General features: G+C 43.9%; 1 protein-coding gene across 2 annotated transcripts in view; it reads right to left on the reverse strand.

Annotated features, from left to right (window-relative positions):
* PPP3CC (protein phosphatase 3 catalytic subunit gamma) overlaps nt 1-17,911 on the reverse strand; it is an 86,941-nt gene that overhangs the window by 42,744 nt on the left and 26,286 nt on the right. For both annotated transcript variants that reach the window (XM_073588922.1, XM_073588921.1), the window contains exons 2-7: nt 16,848-17,045; nt 14,731-14,855; nt 8,162-8,273; nt 4,675-4,820; nt 4,417-4,556; nt 4,069-4,146 (exon numbers count right to left, since the gene is read on the reverse strand). In XM_073588922.1, the coding sequence (XP_073445023.1) occupies nt 4,069-4,146; nt 4,417-4,556; nt 4,675-4,820; nt 8,162-8,273; nt 14,731-14,855; nt 16,848-17,045 (799 nt within the window). The remainder of the gene's footprint in view (nt 1-4,068; nt 4,147-4,416; nt 4,557-4,674; nt 4,821-8,161; nt 8,274-14,730; nt 14,856-16,847; nt 17,046-17,911) is intronic.

The raw sequence follows: 17,911 nt of genomic DNA on the forward strand, positions 1-17,911 counted from the left end.
AGCGCCACTCTTAGCCATGTGTTTAGTTACATATAACTGCGCCACTCTTACCCATGTGTTTAGTTACATATAACAGCACCACTCTTACCCATTTCTTTAGTTACATATAACAGCACCACTCTTACTCATGTGTTTAGTTACATATAACAGCACCACTCTTACCCATGTCTTTAGTTACATATAACAGCACCACTCTTACCCATGTCTTTAGTTACATATAACAGCGCCACTCTTACCCATGTCTTTAGTTACATATAACAGCGCCACTCTTAGCCATGTGTTTAGTTACATATAACAGCACCACTCTTACCCATGTCTTTAGTTACATATAACAGCACCACTCTTACCCATGTCTTTAGTTACATATAACAGCGCCACTCTTACCCATGTGTTTTGTTACATATAACAGCGCCACTCTTACCCATGTCTTTAGTTACATATAACAGCGCCACTCTTAGCCATGTGTTTAGTTACATATAACTGCGCCACTCTTACCCATGTCTTTAGTTACATATAACAGAACCACTCTTACTCATGTGTTTAGTTACATATAACAGCGCCACTCTTACCCATGTCTTTAGTTACATATAACAGCGCCACTCTTACTCATGTGTTTAGTTACATATAACAGCACCACTCTTACCCATGTCTTTAGTTACATATAACAGCGCCACTCTTACCCATGTCTTTAGTTACATATAACAGAACCACTCTTACTCATGTGTTTAGTTACATATAACAGCACCACTCTTACTCATGTGTTTAGTTACATATAACAGAACCACTCTTACTCATGTGTTTAGTTACATATAACAGCGCCACTCTTACCCATGTCTTTAGTTACATATAACAGAACCACTCTTACTCATGTGTTTAGTTACATATAACAGCGCCACTCTTACTCATGTGTTTAGTTACATATAACAGAACCACTCTTACTCATGTGTTTAGTTACATATAACAGCGCCACTCTTACCCATGTCTTTAGTTACATATAACAGAACCACTCTTACTCATGTGTTTAGTTACATATAACAGCACCACTCTTACCCATGTCTTTAGTTACATATAACAGCGCCACTCTTACCCATGTGTTTTGTTACATATAACAGCGCCACTCTTACCCATGTCTTTAGTTACATATAACAGCGCCACTCTTAGCCATGTGTTTAGTTACATATAACAGCGCCACTCTTACCCATGTCTTTAGTTACATATAACAGCGCCACTCTTACCCATGTGTTTTGTTACATATAACAGCGCCACTCTTACCCATGTCTTTAGTTACATATAACAGCGCCACTCTTAGCCATGTGTTTAGTTACATATAACTGCGCCACTCTTAGCCATGTGTTTAGTTACATATAACTGCGCCACTCTTACCCATGTCTTTAGTTACATATAACAGAACCACTCTTACTCATGTGTTTAGTTACATATAACAGCGCCACTCTTACCCATGTCTTTAGTTACATATAACAGCGCCACTCTTACCCATGTCTTTAGTTACATATAACAGCGCCACTCTTACCCATGTCTTTAGTTACATATAACAGCGCCACTCTTACCCATGTCTTTAGTTACATATAACAGCGCCACTCTTACCCATGTGTTTTGTTACATATAACAGCGCCACTCTTACCCATGTCTTTAGTTACATATAACAGCGCCACTCTTAGCCATGTGTTTAGTTACATATAACTGCGCCACTCTTACCCACGTCTTTAGTTACATATAACAGAACCACTCTTACTCATGTGTTTAGTTACATATAACAGCACCACTCTTACCCATGTCTTTAGTTACATATAACAGCACCACTCTTACCCATGTCTTTAGTTACATATAACAGCACCACTCTTACCCATGTCTTTAGTTACATATAACAGCACCACTCTTACCCATGTCTTTAGTTACATATAACAGCACCACTCTTACCCATGTCTTTAGTTACATATAACAGCACCACTCTTAGCCATGTCTTTAGTTACATATAACAGCACCACTCTTAGCCATGTGTTTTGTTACATATAACAGCGCCACTCTTAGCTATGTGTTTTGTACTGCAGCTTTAAATCAGGTAAATATGTGCAATGCCATGGACAAATGTGGCACTGTTTCTGACTGTCTAATCTCAGACAACCCCTTTAAACTCTCCTAATATCCCCCCCAAAATGCACATTTTTTTCCACTCTTGTAGCAAATATTGCAAAGATCCTGTTAACAATCGACTTTGTAGATGGCAAGTGATAATTGCTTCCAGTCTGAGCACTTATCATAACTCAGTGAAGCCACTCTGTACACATTAGACAGCTGTTGGCCAAACAATGGCAGCCATCTTCCCTGACTCCCCCATATGAGAGCGCCGCTGCCAGACATCTCTGGGGCAGGTTATCGCTACATCTGCAGTCCGAAATCAGACATGCTGGATCCTTAACTCCCCTGAGAATCAGTAGGGGGTCTTTATAAACGTTAGACTTATGTCGACCGCATCCACCAATATTGACAGGTTTGGTTGCACTCATATGTGCATGGGACTGCCAGCCAACTGATTGTTGGGGAAAATGTCGATTAGGCATGTCCGATTTCAGACCGCCGATCACTTTGCCCTCTGAGAAAAGTCACCTTGTGAGGATGGAGACGAGGGGGTTAAAATCTGCGCTGCCAGTAGTCCAGAGATGAGCAGGAGATGGGAAATGTGAAAATGCGGTTTCTCAACGCGTTTTAAAGTGACACACTATCAAAGAAACGGCACCCAAAGCAGGTTTCGCTTCAAGCTTCATAAGGGGGTGCATTTTCCTTGACAGTGTGTCACATTGAAACATATTGACAAAACGCATTTCCACATTTCCAGTCTACTGCCCATCTCAGGACTACTGGCAGTGCAGATTTTAACCCACTCATCTCCAGCCTCACACGTTTCTCCACATAATGGATCTGTAGCAGCCTGTCACGACGCTATTGCCGGGTGTCCCGGGACCAGGGGCTCCTACCGTGTCCCTAACGTTAGCGTCACCCTAGCTCGCCCTGCTCCCCGGATTACTTCTGATGGTGAAGACAACGGGGCCATGTACCTTGCCTTAGCGCCTGAATCCGACCTCAGTCTGTACCCTTCCCCCACTCAGGGAAGAGGGGAGTAATAGTGTACCGTAATACACCAACCAGACTAACATGATAATACTAACAGTGATAACGAAAAAATCTCAAATGTACTCACACAGACAACAGAGGAAGGCACCGGAGAGTGGAGGATGGGGTAAAACCAAAGTAGGAGAAGAAAGGGAATTATCACACACTCAAATTTAGCAACAGTCAAAGATAAACCCACCAAACGCCTTCTCCAATAACCACCAACAACCTCCAGCCATGCAGCATAAGCTAACTCTGACAATGAGTGCTAGCAAGGACTCAGACCAGACAGGAGATGGGAGTGGCTAACAGTGCACAGCCGAGAGCCTTAATGAAGGAAAGCCTCCAGGAGGTCTCAATTGAGATTAACCCCTGCACTGCTAAAAGAAACTTACACCGTTTAATATGAAGGTGAAGTGCTTCTAATCAGTGCAGGAGGAGAAATCAGGTGCTGTGGTCTTTTGGCTCCTCTCTGTCGCGGTAAACCTGTGACACAACATTTTTCTAAGCTTGTACAGGAGTTGTGAATTCACAGCCCCCCCCAGGTGAGCACAACGGTCTTTTGCCTCTCAGTTCCTTTCTCGGGCAAGACTCTATTGCGCTTATTGTTGTCTTTCCAGATTCTCTAGCTAGAGATAGGCCACTGGCCGAGAGGTCTGGCAGCGGCTTTATCATAGAGGACACATAAGTGCTCAGCTGAACGAGCATTTCCATGTATGGGAAGACTGTTGGCCAAACGATGGGCTGAAGCATTGTTTAGCCACAAGCTATTTAATGTTTATGGCCGGCTTTATAGAATGTCGACCAAAACTGTTGATATCAGCAGGTTGGTCCGACGTTAGTCTAATGTGTTTTGGGTCCTTAATGCCTCAAAGACAATCAGTGTAAGTGATCATATGGATGAACATCTTGCTTTAAATAGAGAAGGTGCAGTATTACCCCGCATCCTGTGCTTCATGGGCTCGAATCACTGACAGGAGGTTGTTGCTCTGCAGAAATTCACAGACCGCAGGATAGCTGTAATACAGAAAGTGCTAAAAAGAGTAAGTTCACACGTGGCGGAAAGGCTGCAAATTTTGCATCCAGATTTGTGGGTGGAAAATATGTTTGAAGCACAAAAAAAAAGTGCACAAAATCAGACAAGCAGTGCCAGCTATAATATGTAGCATAGCAATTTAGTGGGGTGAAATTGGAGGCAAAACTGCGACCAAGTGGAAATCCGTGTGAGCATGCAGCAGGTAAATAAGCCCTCCGCCCGGTGTACATACAAGGGATGGCTGCCGTTACCTGTAGAAGTAGGAGCAGCCGCGCACTGTGTTGTGGGTGAAGTGTTCCAACGTCTTCTCATTGCCATAGTCCTCGGCTGGGTCGGACCACAGCAGATCGCACATAGGGCCGAAGGCGGGGGGCTCCTTGAACCGGTCTAACTGATGAGGCAGAGAGAATAAGGAGAACATGAACATCAATTCACAAATAAGTGAATGAAGAAACGAAAGTTCACTAGAAAGTTACAGAAATTTTCACTATGCATAGAGGAATAATCACCTTTCTGATATCATCCAGACAAGAGATTTCTGGGGAAAGACCCCCGTGCACGCACAGGAACTGCTGGTTCAGCAGAGCTGCCAGGGGGAGACAGTCGAAGGCATCCATACAGGAGTCATACACTCGCTCCGAATACTTAATTTTACCTGAAGAGAGAACAGCGTTATTGGGAGGCAAATTCACACCCTAAACAAGCATGAAAAACAGACCGCTCCTGACTTCATCCTACTACCACAGGATGAAGTCAGGAGCCCCCCAATCTCTGTATAGTCGGGGGCTCAAAAGAGCTCACAACACGTGAATGGGGTATTATAAGCCCTAAACCTAAGTCATCCAAAGACGCCTACAAAATGTCCCTAACCATCCATTTTGGGGTGGATAAACATGTGTTGGAAGGGGGTTGTGTCACCCTCCAGTCCTGATGTTGGCCTAGGTCACGATGTGTGCAGTGGAGAACCTGGGAGAAGTACGAATATAGATTTCTATTTTTTTTTTATTTTCCAGAGTCCAAATTAATTTATCAAAATGCTCTTAGGTCTGAATTCATTTTAGGAGTATAGTCTGAGGTCCAAATTAATTTTGGGAGTATGGTCTGAGGTCCAAATTAATTTTAGGAGTATGGTCTGAGGTCCAAATTAATTTTAGGGGTATGGTCTGAGGTCTAAATTAATTTTAGGACTATGGTCTGAGGTCCAAATTAATTTTAGGAGTATGGTCTGAGGTCCAAATTAATTTTAGGAGTATGGTCTGAGGTCCAAATTAATTTTAGGAGTATGGTCTGAGGTCCAAATTAATTTTAGGAGTATGGTCTGAGGTCCAAATTAATTTTAGGGGTATGGTCTGAGGTCTAAATTAAATTAATTTTAGGAGTATGGTCTGAGGTCCAAATTAATTTTAGGAGTATGGTCTGAGGTCCAAATTAATTTTAGGAGTATGGTCTGAGGTCCAAATTAATTTTAGGAGTATGGTCTGAGGTCCAAATTAATTTTAGGAGTATGGTCTGAGGTCCAAATTAATTTTAGGGGTATGGTCTGAGGTCCAAATTAATTTTAGGGGTATGGTCTGAGGTCTAAATTAGTTTTAGGAGTATGGTCTGAGGTCCAAATTAATTTTAGGAGTATGGTCTGAGGTCCAAATTAATTTTAGGAGCATGGTCTGAGGTCCAAATTAATTTTAGGAGTATAGTCTGAGGTCCAAATTAATTTTAGGAGTATGGTCTGAGGTCCAAATTAATTTTAGGAGCATGGTCTGAGGTCCAAATTAATTTTAGGAGTATGGTCTGAGGTCCAAATTAATTTTAGGAGCATGGTCTGAGGTCCAAATTAATTTTAGGAGTATGGTCTGAGGTCCAAATTAATTTTAGGAGTATGGTCTGAGGTCCAAATTAATTTTAGGAGCATGGTCTGAGGTCCAAATTAATTTTAGGGGTATGGTCTGAGGTCCAAATTAATTTTAGGGGTATGGTCTGAGGTCTAAAGAGTATGGTCTGAGGTCCAAATTAATTTTAGGAGTATGGTCTGAGGTCCAAATTAATTTTAGGGGTATGGTCTGAGGTCCAAATTAATTTTAGGGGTATGGTCTGAGGTCTAAAGAGTATGGTCTGAGGTCCAAATTAATTTTAGGAGTATGGTCTGAGGTCCAAATTAATTTTAGGAGCATGGTCTGAGGTCCAAATTAATTTTAGGAGTATGGTCTGAGGTCCAAATTAATTTTAGGAGTATGGTCTGAGGTCCAAATTAATTTTAGGAGCATGGTCTGAGGTCCAAATTAATTTTAGGGGTATGGTCTGAGGTCCAAATTAATTTTAGGGGTATGGTCTGAGGTCTAAAGAGTATGGTCTGAGGTCCAAATTAATTTTAGGAGTATGGTCTGAGGTCCAAATTAATTTTAGGAGCATGGTCTGAGGTCCAAATTAATTTTAGGAGTATGGTCTGAGGTCCAAATTAATTTTAGGGGTATGGTCTGAGGTCCAAATTAAATTTAGGGGTATGGTCTGAGGTCCAAATTAATTTTAGGGGTATGGTCTGAGGTCTAAATTAATTTTAAGAGTATGGTCTGCGGTCCAAATTAAATTTAGGGGTATGATCTGAGGTCCAAATTAATTTTAGGGGTATGGTCTGAGGTCTAAATTAATTTTAAGAGTATGGTCTGAGGTCCAAATTAATTTTAGGAGTATGGTCTGAGGTCCAAATTAATTTTAGGCGCATGGTCTGAGGTGTAAATTAATTTTAGGATTAAGGTCTGAGGTCTAAATTATTTTAGGGTTCTGGTGTGCCGTATGAGTTAATTTTTGGGGTCTGGTCTGAAATAATTCTAGGGGTCTGATCTGAATTAATTTTAGTGGTCTGATCAATTTTAAGAGTCTAGTCTGGGTCTGAGTAATGTTAGGGTTCTTGTATGGGGCCCAATAAATGTAAGTAACCTGTTCTGGGGTCTTACTAAGTGATATACATTATTTTAATAGTCTAAGGGTCTAATAAATTTTAGGGGTCTGGTGTGGAATTTGAATTAGTTTTAGAGAGTCTAGTCTTAGAGTTTTTAACTTATGGATCTAGTCTATCATAGGAATTAATTTTAGCAGCTAATATGGGGGTCGGAATTGATTTTGAGGGGTCTGGTCTTAATGACTTTAGGTGTCTGAACATCTTAAGTAATTATTTAGGAATCTTGATGTAGATAATTCTATAAAGTTTGTGAAACGTTAAGAAGACGACATCTCTAGTGCTGGTGTTCACAATCACAGCAGACCCAGGTAAGAGGACCTTTTCTAAAACTAATTAAGGACCCCTACTTTAATTTATAGAAGTTTCATTTAAGGGGTTCATGCACAATAACCGATGAAAATCAACATGTGGACACTCTTCAAATTGTTCCCTGGCAATGGCGGTGACCTCACGGGGACAGGCACGGACGACGTATGCAGCAGGCAGAACAGATGGGCACACGGATCTGTGCGTGGTACCGAAAGCAGCTGGACGTGAACTACACAGATGGGCATGGGGTAACAGATTGCAACGACGGCGGCGCAGGAGCAGCTGTACGGAGTGGGATTAGGTGCCCCGCATGAATGTAGGTAATGGAGTTCATGGGCACTCGGAAGAGGTAGGACATAGAGCAGGTTTTATAAATGGCGCCTAATTCAGTCCGCAGATAGAGATACTTAAGGGATATACATATCTAAATAGCTGGACACATGATGCAGTGAAGCAGATGGGCAAAACCACAACCCTGAGAGCAGCGAGTGACACAGCAGAATCCACAGAGGATTGGGCAGGGGGCAAGTGTCAGGATCAGAAGAACGCGGGCGCAACAAGCAAGATGCCAGGAGCAGTGCTAGAAGAGCGAGTCAAAATAGCAATATGAAAGTAATATATTATATGGTGACTTTCTTATATACATTCTCCATAGACCAGGCAGAAGGTGAAATCGTCCTTCCTCTGGCAGGATGGACGCAGCACACAGGGGCGACGGGGGCAGTAACACTCACATTCTTGCTTGAAGGTGAAATACTCCGTCAGGTGTCGGCACTCGTGGTTCCCTCGCAACAAGAACAGGGTTTTGGGGTGGACAATTTTCAAGCTCCAGAGGTAGAGAACGCACTACAAGAGAAAGGACGTGGATTACAATGGGGGGGGGGGGGGGGTAGAAGGTAAAAGGTGAGAAGAGAGCTTTGGAGGTGTAGGCAGAAAAGTCCTTAGATTCTTTTACTAAAATAGACAAGTAAGGAGAGAAAAGATGTGCACAAAGTACTAATACGACTGCCATATGCTAGTTATTATTGGGGTGTCCTCACTCTCTGACATCATGATGGCTGAGGGTACGACCTCTGGACCTGATCTATCGCTGTTTTTCTCTATGCCCAGGACACCTGCCCTATACATGTGAATGGCGAGTCTGTGATTCCCTATAAAGCTGGGTGTCTGGAAAGGAACACGTACAAGAGGCCGATGTACTGCGCAGGCTCTCCGCACCGGTCAGGAACCAGGCGCCCATCAGCCCTGTGCAGAGACTGACACCAGTATGTATGTATATATATATATATATATATATATATATATATATATATATATATATATATATATACAGTGCCTACAAGTAGTATTCAACCCCCTGCAGATTTAGCAGGTTTGATAAGATGCAAATAAGTTAGAGCCTTCAAACTTCACACAAGAGCAGGATTTATTAACAGATGCATAAATCTTACAAACCAAAAAGTTATGTTGCTCAGTTAAATTTTAATAAGTTTTCAACATAAAAGTGTGGGTCAATTATTATTCAACCCCTAGGTTTAATATTTTGTGGAATAACCCTTGTTTGCAATTACAGCTAATAATCGTCTTTTATAAGAACTGATCAGGCCGGCACAGGTCTCTGGAGTTATCTTGGCCCACTCCTCCATGCAGATCTTCTCCAAGTTATCTAGGTTCTTTGGGTGTCTCATGTGGACTTTAATCTTGAGCTCCTTCCACAAGTTTTCAATTGGGTTAAGGTCAGGAGACTGACTAGGCCACTCCAACACCTTGATTTTTTGCTTCTTGAACCAGGCCTTGGTTTTCTTGGCTGTGTGCTTTGGGTCGTTGTCTTGTTGGAAGATGAAATGACGACCCATCTTAAGATCCTTGATGGAGGAGCGGAGGTTCTTGGCCAAAATCTCCAGGTAGGCCGTGCTATCCATCTTCCCATGGATGCGGACCAGATGGCCAGGCCCCTTGGCTGAGAAACAGCCCCACAGCATGATGCTGCCACCACCATGCTTGACTGTAGGGATGGTATTCTTGGGGTCGTATGCAGTGCCATCCAGTCTCCAAACGTCACGTGTGTGGTTGGCACCAAAGATCTCGATCTTGTTCTCATCAGACCAGAGAACCTTGAACCAGTCTGTCTCAGAGTCCTCCAAGTGATCATGAGCAAACTGTAGACGAGCCTTGACATGACGCTTTGAAAGTAAAGGTACCTTACGGGCTCGTCTGGAACGGAGACCATTGCGGTGGAGTGCGTTACTTATGGTATTGACTGAAACCAATGTCCCCACTGCCATGAGATCTTCCCGGAGCTCCTTCCTTGTTGTCCTTGGGTTAGCCTTGACTCTTCGGACAAGCCTGGCCTCGGCACGGGAGGAAACTTTCAAAGGCGGTCCAGGCCGTGGAAGGCTAACAGTAGTTCCATAAGCCTTCCGCTTCCGGATGATGCTCCCAACAGTGGAGACAGGTAGGCCCAACTCCTTGGAAAGGGTTTTGTACCCCTTGCCAGCCTTGTGACCCTCCACGATCTTGTCTCTGATGGCCTTGGAATGCTCCTTTGTCTTTCCCATGTTGACCATGTATGAGTGCTGTTCACAAGTTTGGGGAGGGTCTTAAATAGTCAGAAAAGGCTGGAAAAAGAGATAATTAATCCAAACATGTGAAGCTCATTGTTCTTTGTGCCTGAAATACTTCTTAATACTTTAGGGCAACCAAACAGAATTCTGGTGGTTTGAGGGGTTGAATAATAAATGACCCTCTGAATAAACTTTTCACAATTTAAAAAAAAATTAAACAAAGAAATAACATTCTTTTTTGCTGCAGTGCATTTCACACTTCCAGGCTGATCTACAGTCCAAATGTCACAATGCCAAGTTAATTCCGAATGTGTAAACCTGCTAAATCTGCAGGGGGTTGAATACTACTTGTAGGCACTGTATATATATATATATACACACTATACACTGTCTGTGTCTCAGAGTCCTCTCAGCCCTGCGGCAGATAAGGGGATGATGTTACACCGCCGGACAGTAAGAGGAAGCTGATATCATTGTGAAGGCATCACTGGGTGTGAGAGGGGAAGAAAACATGATGTAACTCACGATCGGAGCAAGATAAGTAAGGCTACGTGTATTCAACTGTCTGTACAGTGTGCGCGGACTGAAAGTGACAGCGTTATGAACCAAATGGTACTGAGCTCAGAGTCTGTGGCTCTCCTCAAATCCCAGCTTGTTACACTCACCCCTATCCCTACAGCCTCCATACCCCTCGGGGAGGGGGAATCAGGAATTTTTCATCATGTTATCACCTCTCTTACCAATTACAGTTTATTACAGTCAACTTTTCTACAATACAGCCTCCAAAGACCACAAAGGTGAGGTATACAGGAGCTTTTCTCCATGTCATCACCCCTCATACTTATCCTAGTCACTTACTGAAATTTCCTATACAGTTCTTAGTGACACCTACAAGAGATACAGAAACTTCTCTTACAATTACAGCCACTTGCCATTATGCTCCACAATGTACATTGACCCCCTTAGTGTAGGGATTCAGGAGCTTTTCTCCATGTCATCACCCCTCATACCTATCCTAGTCACTTACTGCAATTTCCTATACAGTCCTTAGTGACCCAAAGAACAGATACAGAAACTTCTCTTACCAATTACAGCGGCTTGCCATTATCCTCCACACTGAGTGGTATTCAGGAGCTTTTCTTCATGTCATCACCCCTCTTATCAATCACAGCCTATTATGGTCGTTTCCTACACTGTCTTCAATGATCCTAGATACAAGAACTTTTCTACATGTTATTACCCAAATTGAAGAGTATGTGTGTCCTGTGGTTGCCACATTTGGGTAAAGGGTGTTTTTGGTTTTTTTTTTACTAAAGGACGAAGAAAAGCATATCTAGTCACTGTCTGAAAAAATTATTGACTGCATGACAATTCTAGCATCTGGAACATGAGGATTTTTGGTTTACTTTTGATTATTAGGATACGATAGGTGACACATATTAAGGCACCAAGTACAGTCATGGCCAAAAGTTTAGAGAATGACACAAATATTATATTTTCACATGATCTGCTGGCCTCTGGTTTTTATGTGTGTTTGTCAGATGTTTTTATCACACACAGAAATATAATTATCATATTATGAGTAACAAAAGGTTATATTGACAGTTAGAATGAGTTAATGCAGCAAGTCAATATTTGCAGTGTTGACCCTTCTTCTTCAGGACCTCAGCAATTCTCCCTGGCATGCTCTCAATCAACTTCTGGATCAAATCCTGACTGATAGCAGTCCATTCTTGCAAAATCAATGCTTTTATTTTGTCTGAATTTGAAGGTTTTTGTTTGTCCACCCGTCTCTTGATGATTGACCACAAGTTCTCAATGGGATTAAGATCTGGGGAGTTTCCAGGCCATGGTCCCAAAATCTCTATGTTTTGTTCCCTGAGCCATTTAGTTATCACCTTTGCTTTATGGCAAGGTGCTCCATCATGTTGAAAAAGGCATTGTTGATCGCCAAACTGCTCTTGGACGGTTGGGAGAAGTTGCTCTTGGAGGACATTCTGGTACCATTCTTTATTCATGGCTGTGTTTTTAGGCAAGACTGAGAGAGAGCCCATTCCCTTGGCTGAGAAGCAACCCCACACATGAATGGTTTCAGGATGCTTGACAGTTGGCATGAGACAAGACTGGTGGTAGCGCTCACCTGGTCTTCTCCGAATAAGCCGTTTTCCAGATGTCCCAAACAATCGAAAAGGGGATTCATCAGAGAAAATGACTTTACCCCAGTCCTCAGCAGTCCACTCCCTGTACCTCTTGCAGAATATCAGTCTGTCCATGATGTTTTTTCTGGAGAGAAGTGGCTTCTTTGCTGCCCTCCTTGAGACCAGGCCTTGCTCCAAGAGTCTCCGCCTCACAGTGCGTGCAGATGCACTCACGCCTGCCTGCTGCCATTCCTGAGCAAGCTCTACACTGCTGGTAGCCCGATCCCGCAGCTGAAACACTTTTAAGAGACGGTCCTGGCGCTTGCTGGTCTTTCTTGGGCGCCCTGGAGCCTTTTTGGCAACAAGGGAACCTCTCTCCTTGAAGTTCTTGATGATGCGATAGATTGTTGACTGAGGTGCAATCTTTCTAGCTGCGATACTCTTCCCTGTTAGGCCATTTTTGTGCAGTGCAATGATGACTGCACGTGTTTCTTTAGAGATAACCATGGTTAACAGAAGAGAAACAATGATGCCAAGCACCAGCCTCCTTTTAAAGTGTCCAGTGGTGTCATTCTTACTTAATCATGACAGACTGATCTCCAGCCCTGTCCTCATCAACACCCACACCTGTGTTAATGGAGCAATCACTGAAACGATGTTAGCTGGTCCTTTTAAGGCAGGGCTGCAATGATGTTGAAATGTGTTTTGGGGGATAAAGTTAATTTTCTAGGCAAATATTGACTTTGCAAGTAATTGCTGTTAAGCTGATCACTCTTTATAACATTCTGGAGTATATGCAAATTGCCATTAGAAAAAATGAAGCAGTAGACTTTGTAAAAATTAATATTTGTGTCATTCTCTAAACTTTTGGCCATGACTGTATACATCAATCCGCAATAATGCTAAAACCATTGACAGGTGAAGTGTACAGCATTGATCATTTCTTATAATGGTAAATGTCCAGGACAGGATTACAGTATACTTCAAAACAATTACTAAATTCGATGTGTAAACAAGAAGTTTGGGAGAGAGTAAGGATCTGGTCAACTTTCACAAAGGCTAAATGATGATGTCTCATCTCAAAAACAGAAAGACTGTGGGGTGTCTTATGGGGTGTTCCCGGTATACGGTGATTCTTGTGGGGTGTTCCCGGTATATGGTGAGTCTTTTGGGGTATTCCCAGTATACGGTGAGTCTTGTGGGGTGTTCCCGGTATACGGTGAGTCTTGTGGGGTGTTCCCAGTATACGGTGAGTCTTGTGGGGTGTTCCCAGTATACAGTGAGTCTTGTAGGGTGTTCCCGGTATACGGTGAGTCTTGTGGGGTGTTCCCGGTATACGGTGAGTCTTGTGGGGTGTTCCCGGTATACGGTGAGTCTTGTGGGGTGTTCCCGGTATACGGTGAGTCTTGTGGGGTGTTCCCGGTATACGGTGAGTCTTGTGGGGTGTTCCCGGTATACGGTGAGTCTTGTGGGGTGTTCCCCGTATACGGTGAGTCTTGTGGGGTGTTCCCCGTATACGGTTAGTCTTGTGGGGTGTTCCCGATATACGGTGAGTCTTGTGGGGTGTTCCCGATATACGGTGAGTCTTGTGGGGTGTTCCCGATATACGGTGAGTCTTGTGGGGTGTTCCAGGTATACAGTGAGTCTTGTGGGGTGTTCCAGGTATACGGTGAGTCTTGTGGGGTGTTCCTGGTATACAGTGAGTCTTGTGGGGTGTTCCCGGTTTACGATGAGTTTTGTGGAGTGTTCCCGGTATATGCTGGGTATTGTGGAGTGTTCCTGGGATACGGTGATTCTTGTGGGGTGTTCCCGGTATACGGTGAGTCTTGTGGGGTGTTCCCGGTATATGCTGGGTATTGTGGGGTGTTTCCTGTATACAGTAGGTCTTTTGGGGTGTTCCCGATGTAGCGCTAATATATACCAAAAGTGGTCTAGGCAAGGACAGACAGGGTCATGGGAGTCCAGGACTCCTACAATGGAGCATCAGAACTGGCCCATGGAGCAATAGAAGGAGGATGGGTCTGATGAATCATATTTTACATCCCGTGGACGGCTGGGTTCATGTGCACCGTTTACCTGTGAAGAGATGCAACATGCAGGACTTATAATATCTGTTGATAATGTCTTAACTCCAGATACCACAGGGCATTGCAAAGATCAAGTGCAGTCAGGGGTCAAGTGGTTTTGGATATTATGGCTGAATGGTGTATAGACATATACATATGTACTGACTAGAAGATGCTGCTGAACGTTCATATGCAAACGTTGCAACTGGGATGCCTCAAAAGCAAGTGTAAGGCTATAAGGTTTGCATAACATCGCAATGATGCTGTCGTCACTGATCGTTACTGTGCTCACTCAGGATCACTTCTCCTTTGCTGATAAGATGCCGGTCCATACAGCTCCATCCCTGGATGAGTTACACGTACACCCTCTGTGCTTTTCGCACCAAACAAATCAGTATTCAAATACCCATTTGCATTGTGCATCATGCACCAAGTCCATGCTCTTCTATCAGGGCAGACGATCACTAACTACCCATGATCCTCTGCTGTTATAGTCCAGACGGGACAAGTAATGCGGCCTCTACAGGGGACCGACCTCTATACTGAAGTATCCCCGATCCACGTAGTCCCCTAAGAAGAGGTAGCGCGTAGTGTGAGGGGAACCTCCAACCTCAAACAGCTTCATCAGGTCGAAGAACTGGCCGTGGATGTCTCCGCACACTGCAAAACAAGAGGAAAGAGAGAAAAGTAAACTCCCCGGGCGAAGCGGCAAGCTGAGAACTGCGAGAAATCAGCAGACTGGAAGGAGGACAGCGAAGAAGTACACAAAAACCATTCTGAAGAAAATGGGTTGTGTTGCCCGTAGCAACTCGTAAGCTCCTGGCGTCCTTCCAGCACCGTTCTCCTTTTGATCGGCTCCTCTGTATGTCCCCACTGTGCTTTGCAATGCATATTAGCAGATTTCTGCACTGCGGCTACAGGGATTTGTGCGAACGATTGTGAGATTATTAACATAAAACTAGAACATATTTTCCCCCATCCGATCATCGGGGTTTTAATTGATGAGAGAGACAACCTCTAAGTGCAAAAATGATCGTGCGGCCTCTCCCCGACAGTCCTCCCCTATATAAGAAACCATGATATCAAGGGGGCACAACCTGCTGTGTGGCTGGGGGTCGCGGCCAGCCACCTGTCCTGGCGTGGAAGGGTGACATACCCCACCAGGTACATGTGCCACCAGGGGGGTGACGCCGCCTGCTCAAGAGAATTCTTCTGCTTCTTACATTTATATTATGAGCAGCACTTGCTGAGTAAAGCAGCAGCTGCTCCGGGGGAGGGGAGCCGCAGACCGGCATACGGCCCAATACTTATATGCAGGAAAGAAAAGTGGTAGCTGCGGCGTACTACAGACAGCAGGCACCGGCAGCAGCGCCCAAACCAGGGACTGAGGCACACGGCAGCCGCGGATACTGCCACATCCACCTCGGATTCAGGAATATTTCCAGCATTCAACTCTGCAAAATGGACGGTTTTGCATAATAGATGGGGACATGAATGTGTGGGCGATGTGCGCGCAGCACCAGACCTACTGCCTAGGGGAGAACACACTGCAAATAGGGCCCAAGGGGCCGACGCAAAGCATCACCGGCCAATGTGACACCGCTCATTAGCAGCACATAGACGCTTCAGTCAGTTTTTTAAAGGTATAATATGAGATAGATAAATAATAGATACATAATAGATAGATAATAGATAGATATGTGATAGATAATAGATATAGATAGATAATAGACAGATAGATAATAGATGATAGACAGATAATAGACATCTAGATAGATAGATAGATGATATATAATAGAAAATAGACAAGATAATAAATAGATGATAGATAACGGATAGTCTATGGAAAAGGGAAGAGGAGAAGCAGAGGGAGAGTGGAACAGAAGACAAGACTCTAGAAGAAACTGCTGAGGCTTCTAGTCACTAGATCCTGCAGAAGAAAGCAGCCATATAATGCAGGCTAGCAGCCGTATAATGCAGGCTAGCAGCCGTATAATGCAGGCTAGCAGCCGTATAATGCAGGCTAGCAGCCGTATAATGCAGGCTAGCAACCGTATAATGAAGGCTAGCAGCCGTATAATGCAGGCTAGCAGCCGTATAATGCAGGCTAGCAGCCGTATAATGAAGGCTAGCAGCCGTATAATGCAGGCTAGCAGCCGTATAATGCAGGCTAGCAGCCGTATAATGCAGGCTAGCAGCCGTATAATGCAGGCTAGCAGCCGTATAATGAAGGCTAGCAGCCGTATAATGCAGGCTAGCAGCCGTATAATGCAGGCTAGCAGCCGTATAATGCAGGCTAGCAGCCGTATAATGCAGGCTAGCAGCCGTATAATGAAGGCTAGCAGCCGTATAATGCAGGCTAGCAGCCGTATAATGAAGGCTAGCAGCCGTATAATGCAGGCTAGCAGCCGTATAATGCAGGCTAGCAGCCATATAATGCAGGCTAGCAGCCGTATAATGGCCATACAGAGCGTCATTCCTCATGTACACAGCTTATCTGGAGAGCCACCTGATATGAGAGTTTGGAGCTCTGTTTCACATGGATGCAGCAGTGAGATTTTGATAACTAGCACAAAATCTGCATTGGAAAAAAGCCCTTTCTGGCGATCAGACCCATCTTGTTATTTTGCTTTCTATCAGTGGCTGACTTACCTGTGATGGGAGCTTCCACCTCCAGCATGGTTTTTTCATGCCGCAGAATAGCTGCTCCTTCCCGGATGATACGTAGCGCCACTTCTTCCTCCAGTCTCCCCTCCTTGGCCAAGTGGTTCTTCAAAGTCTCCAGCTGAGGACGGCCATCCACAAACACCTCATTCATAGCCAGCCGTCGTGTTGGAGGAAACGGGACGGCTGCAAGACAGAAAGTGCACGAATGAGGCCGCACGTAGGTGAGAAGACTATAGCTCTGTAGGGACTGGTCATAAAGAATAACATTCACTACGAAGTACCATGTATCGTCAATTCTAGAGAAATTAATAGGTTTATATGAATGACTGTCACGAACTTAAAGCGGATCTGTCACATTATAATTAGCTCTTAGACCTGATGAGACTAGAGGACTTACTTTGAAAATCTATATCAGAAATTGCTGTATAATCATGATATTAAAATGAACACTTTGTAAGTTCAGCCAAACAGTGAGGTCAAAAATACCAGTGCACTACGTCTCTGTTCACCTGGACTGACTGCTGCAGCTTGTACTGAGCAGAGAGCTTAGCAGCAGCAGGTAGGAGGGACACTGAGGAATGTGCACAACGTAGATACAGACTGGAAAAACTAAGAATTATATATGGAAACAAGGAAAGAAACACTTGCGACACAAACCAGAATATGTGTTAAAGATTAGATCCCTCAAAGTACCCCCCTCCTTTTACCCTGATGACAACTTTACCCCACCCCCACGGCATTCTATCAACAGCTTTACCAGATGGAATGGCTTTGTATGTCTCATCAAGATTTCATTTGTGGAATCAACGGACTTCAGAAAGTGACTGTGACCATCAGGTGTGCTTTACAGAGGCAGTGTTGGTACACAGCTCCATACAGTGCTGAGTACTTGTCCACAACTGCTCTAAGCCAGAATATGGTAAGTTCCATAGGAGCCACTCCACTAAGTAAAGAGAAACAATAGTCCATCATTACTGTACATTAAGACGTGAATCTGTGTCCATCAGGAACATTCAAGGTATTGTCAAACGAAGTTATAAAAACCATCA

This window comes from Dendrobates tinctorius, unplaced genomic scaffold, assembly GCF_039654945.1.
Source record: "Dendrobates tinctorius isolate UK_male_01 unplaced genomic scaffold, ASM3965494v1 ptg000104l, whole genome shotgun sequence".
Classification (NCBI taxonomy): domain Eukaryota; kingdom Metazoa; phylum Chordata; class Amphibia; order Anura; family Dendrobatidae; genus Dendrobates; species Dendrobates tinctorius.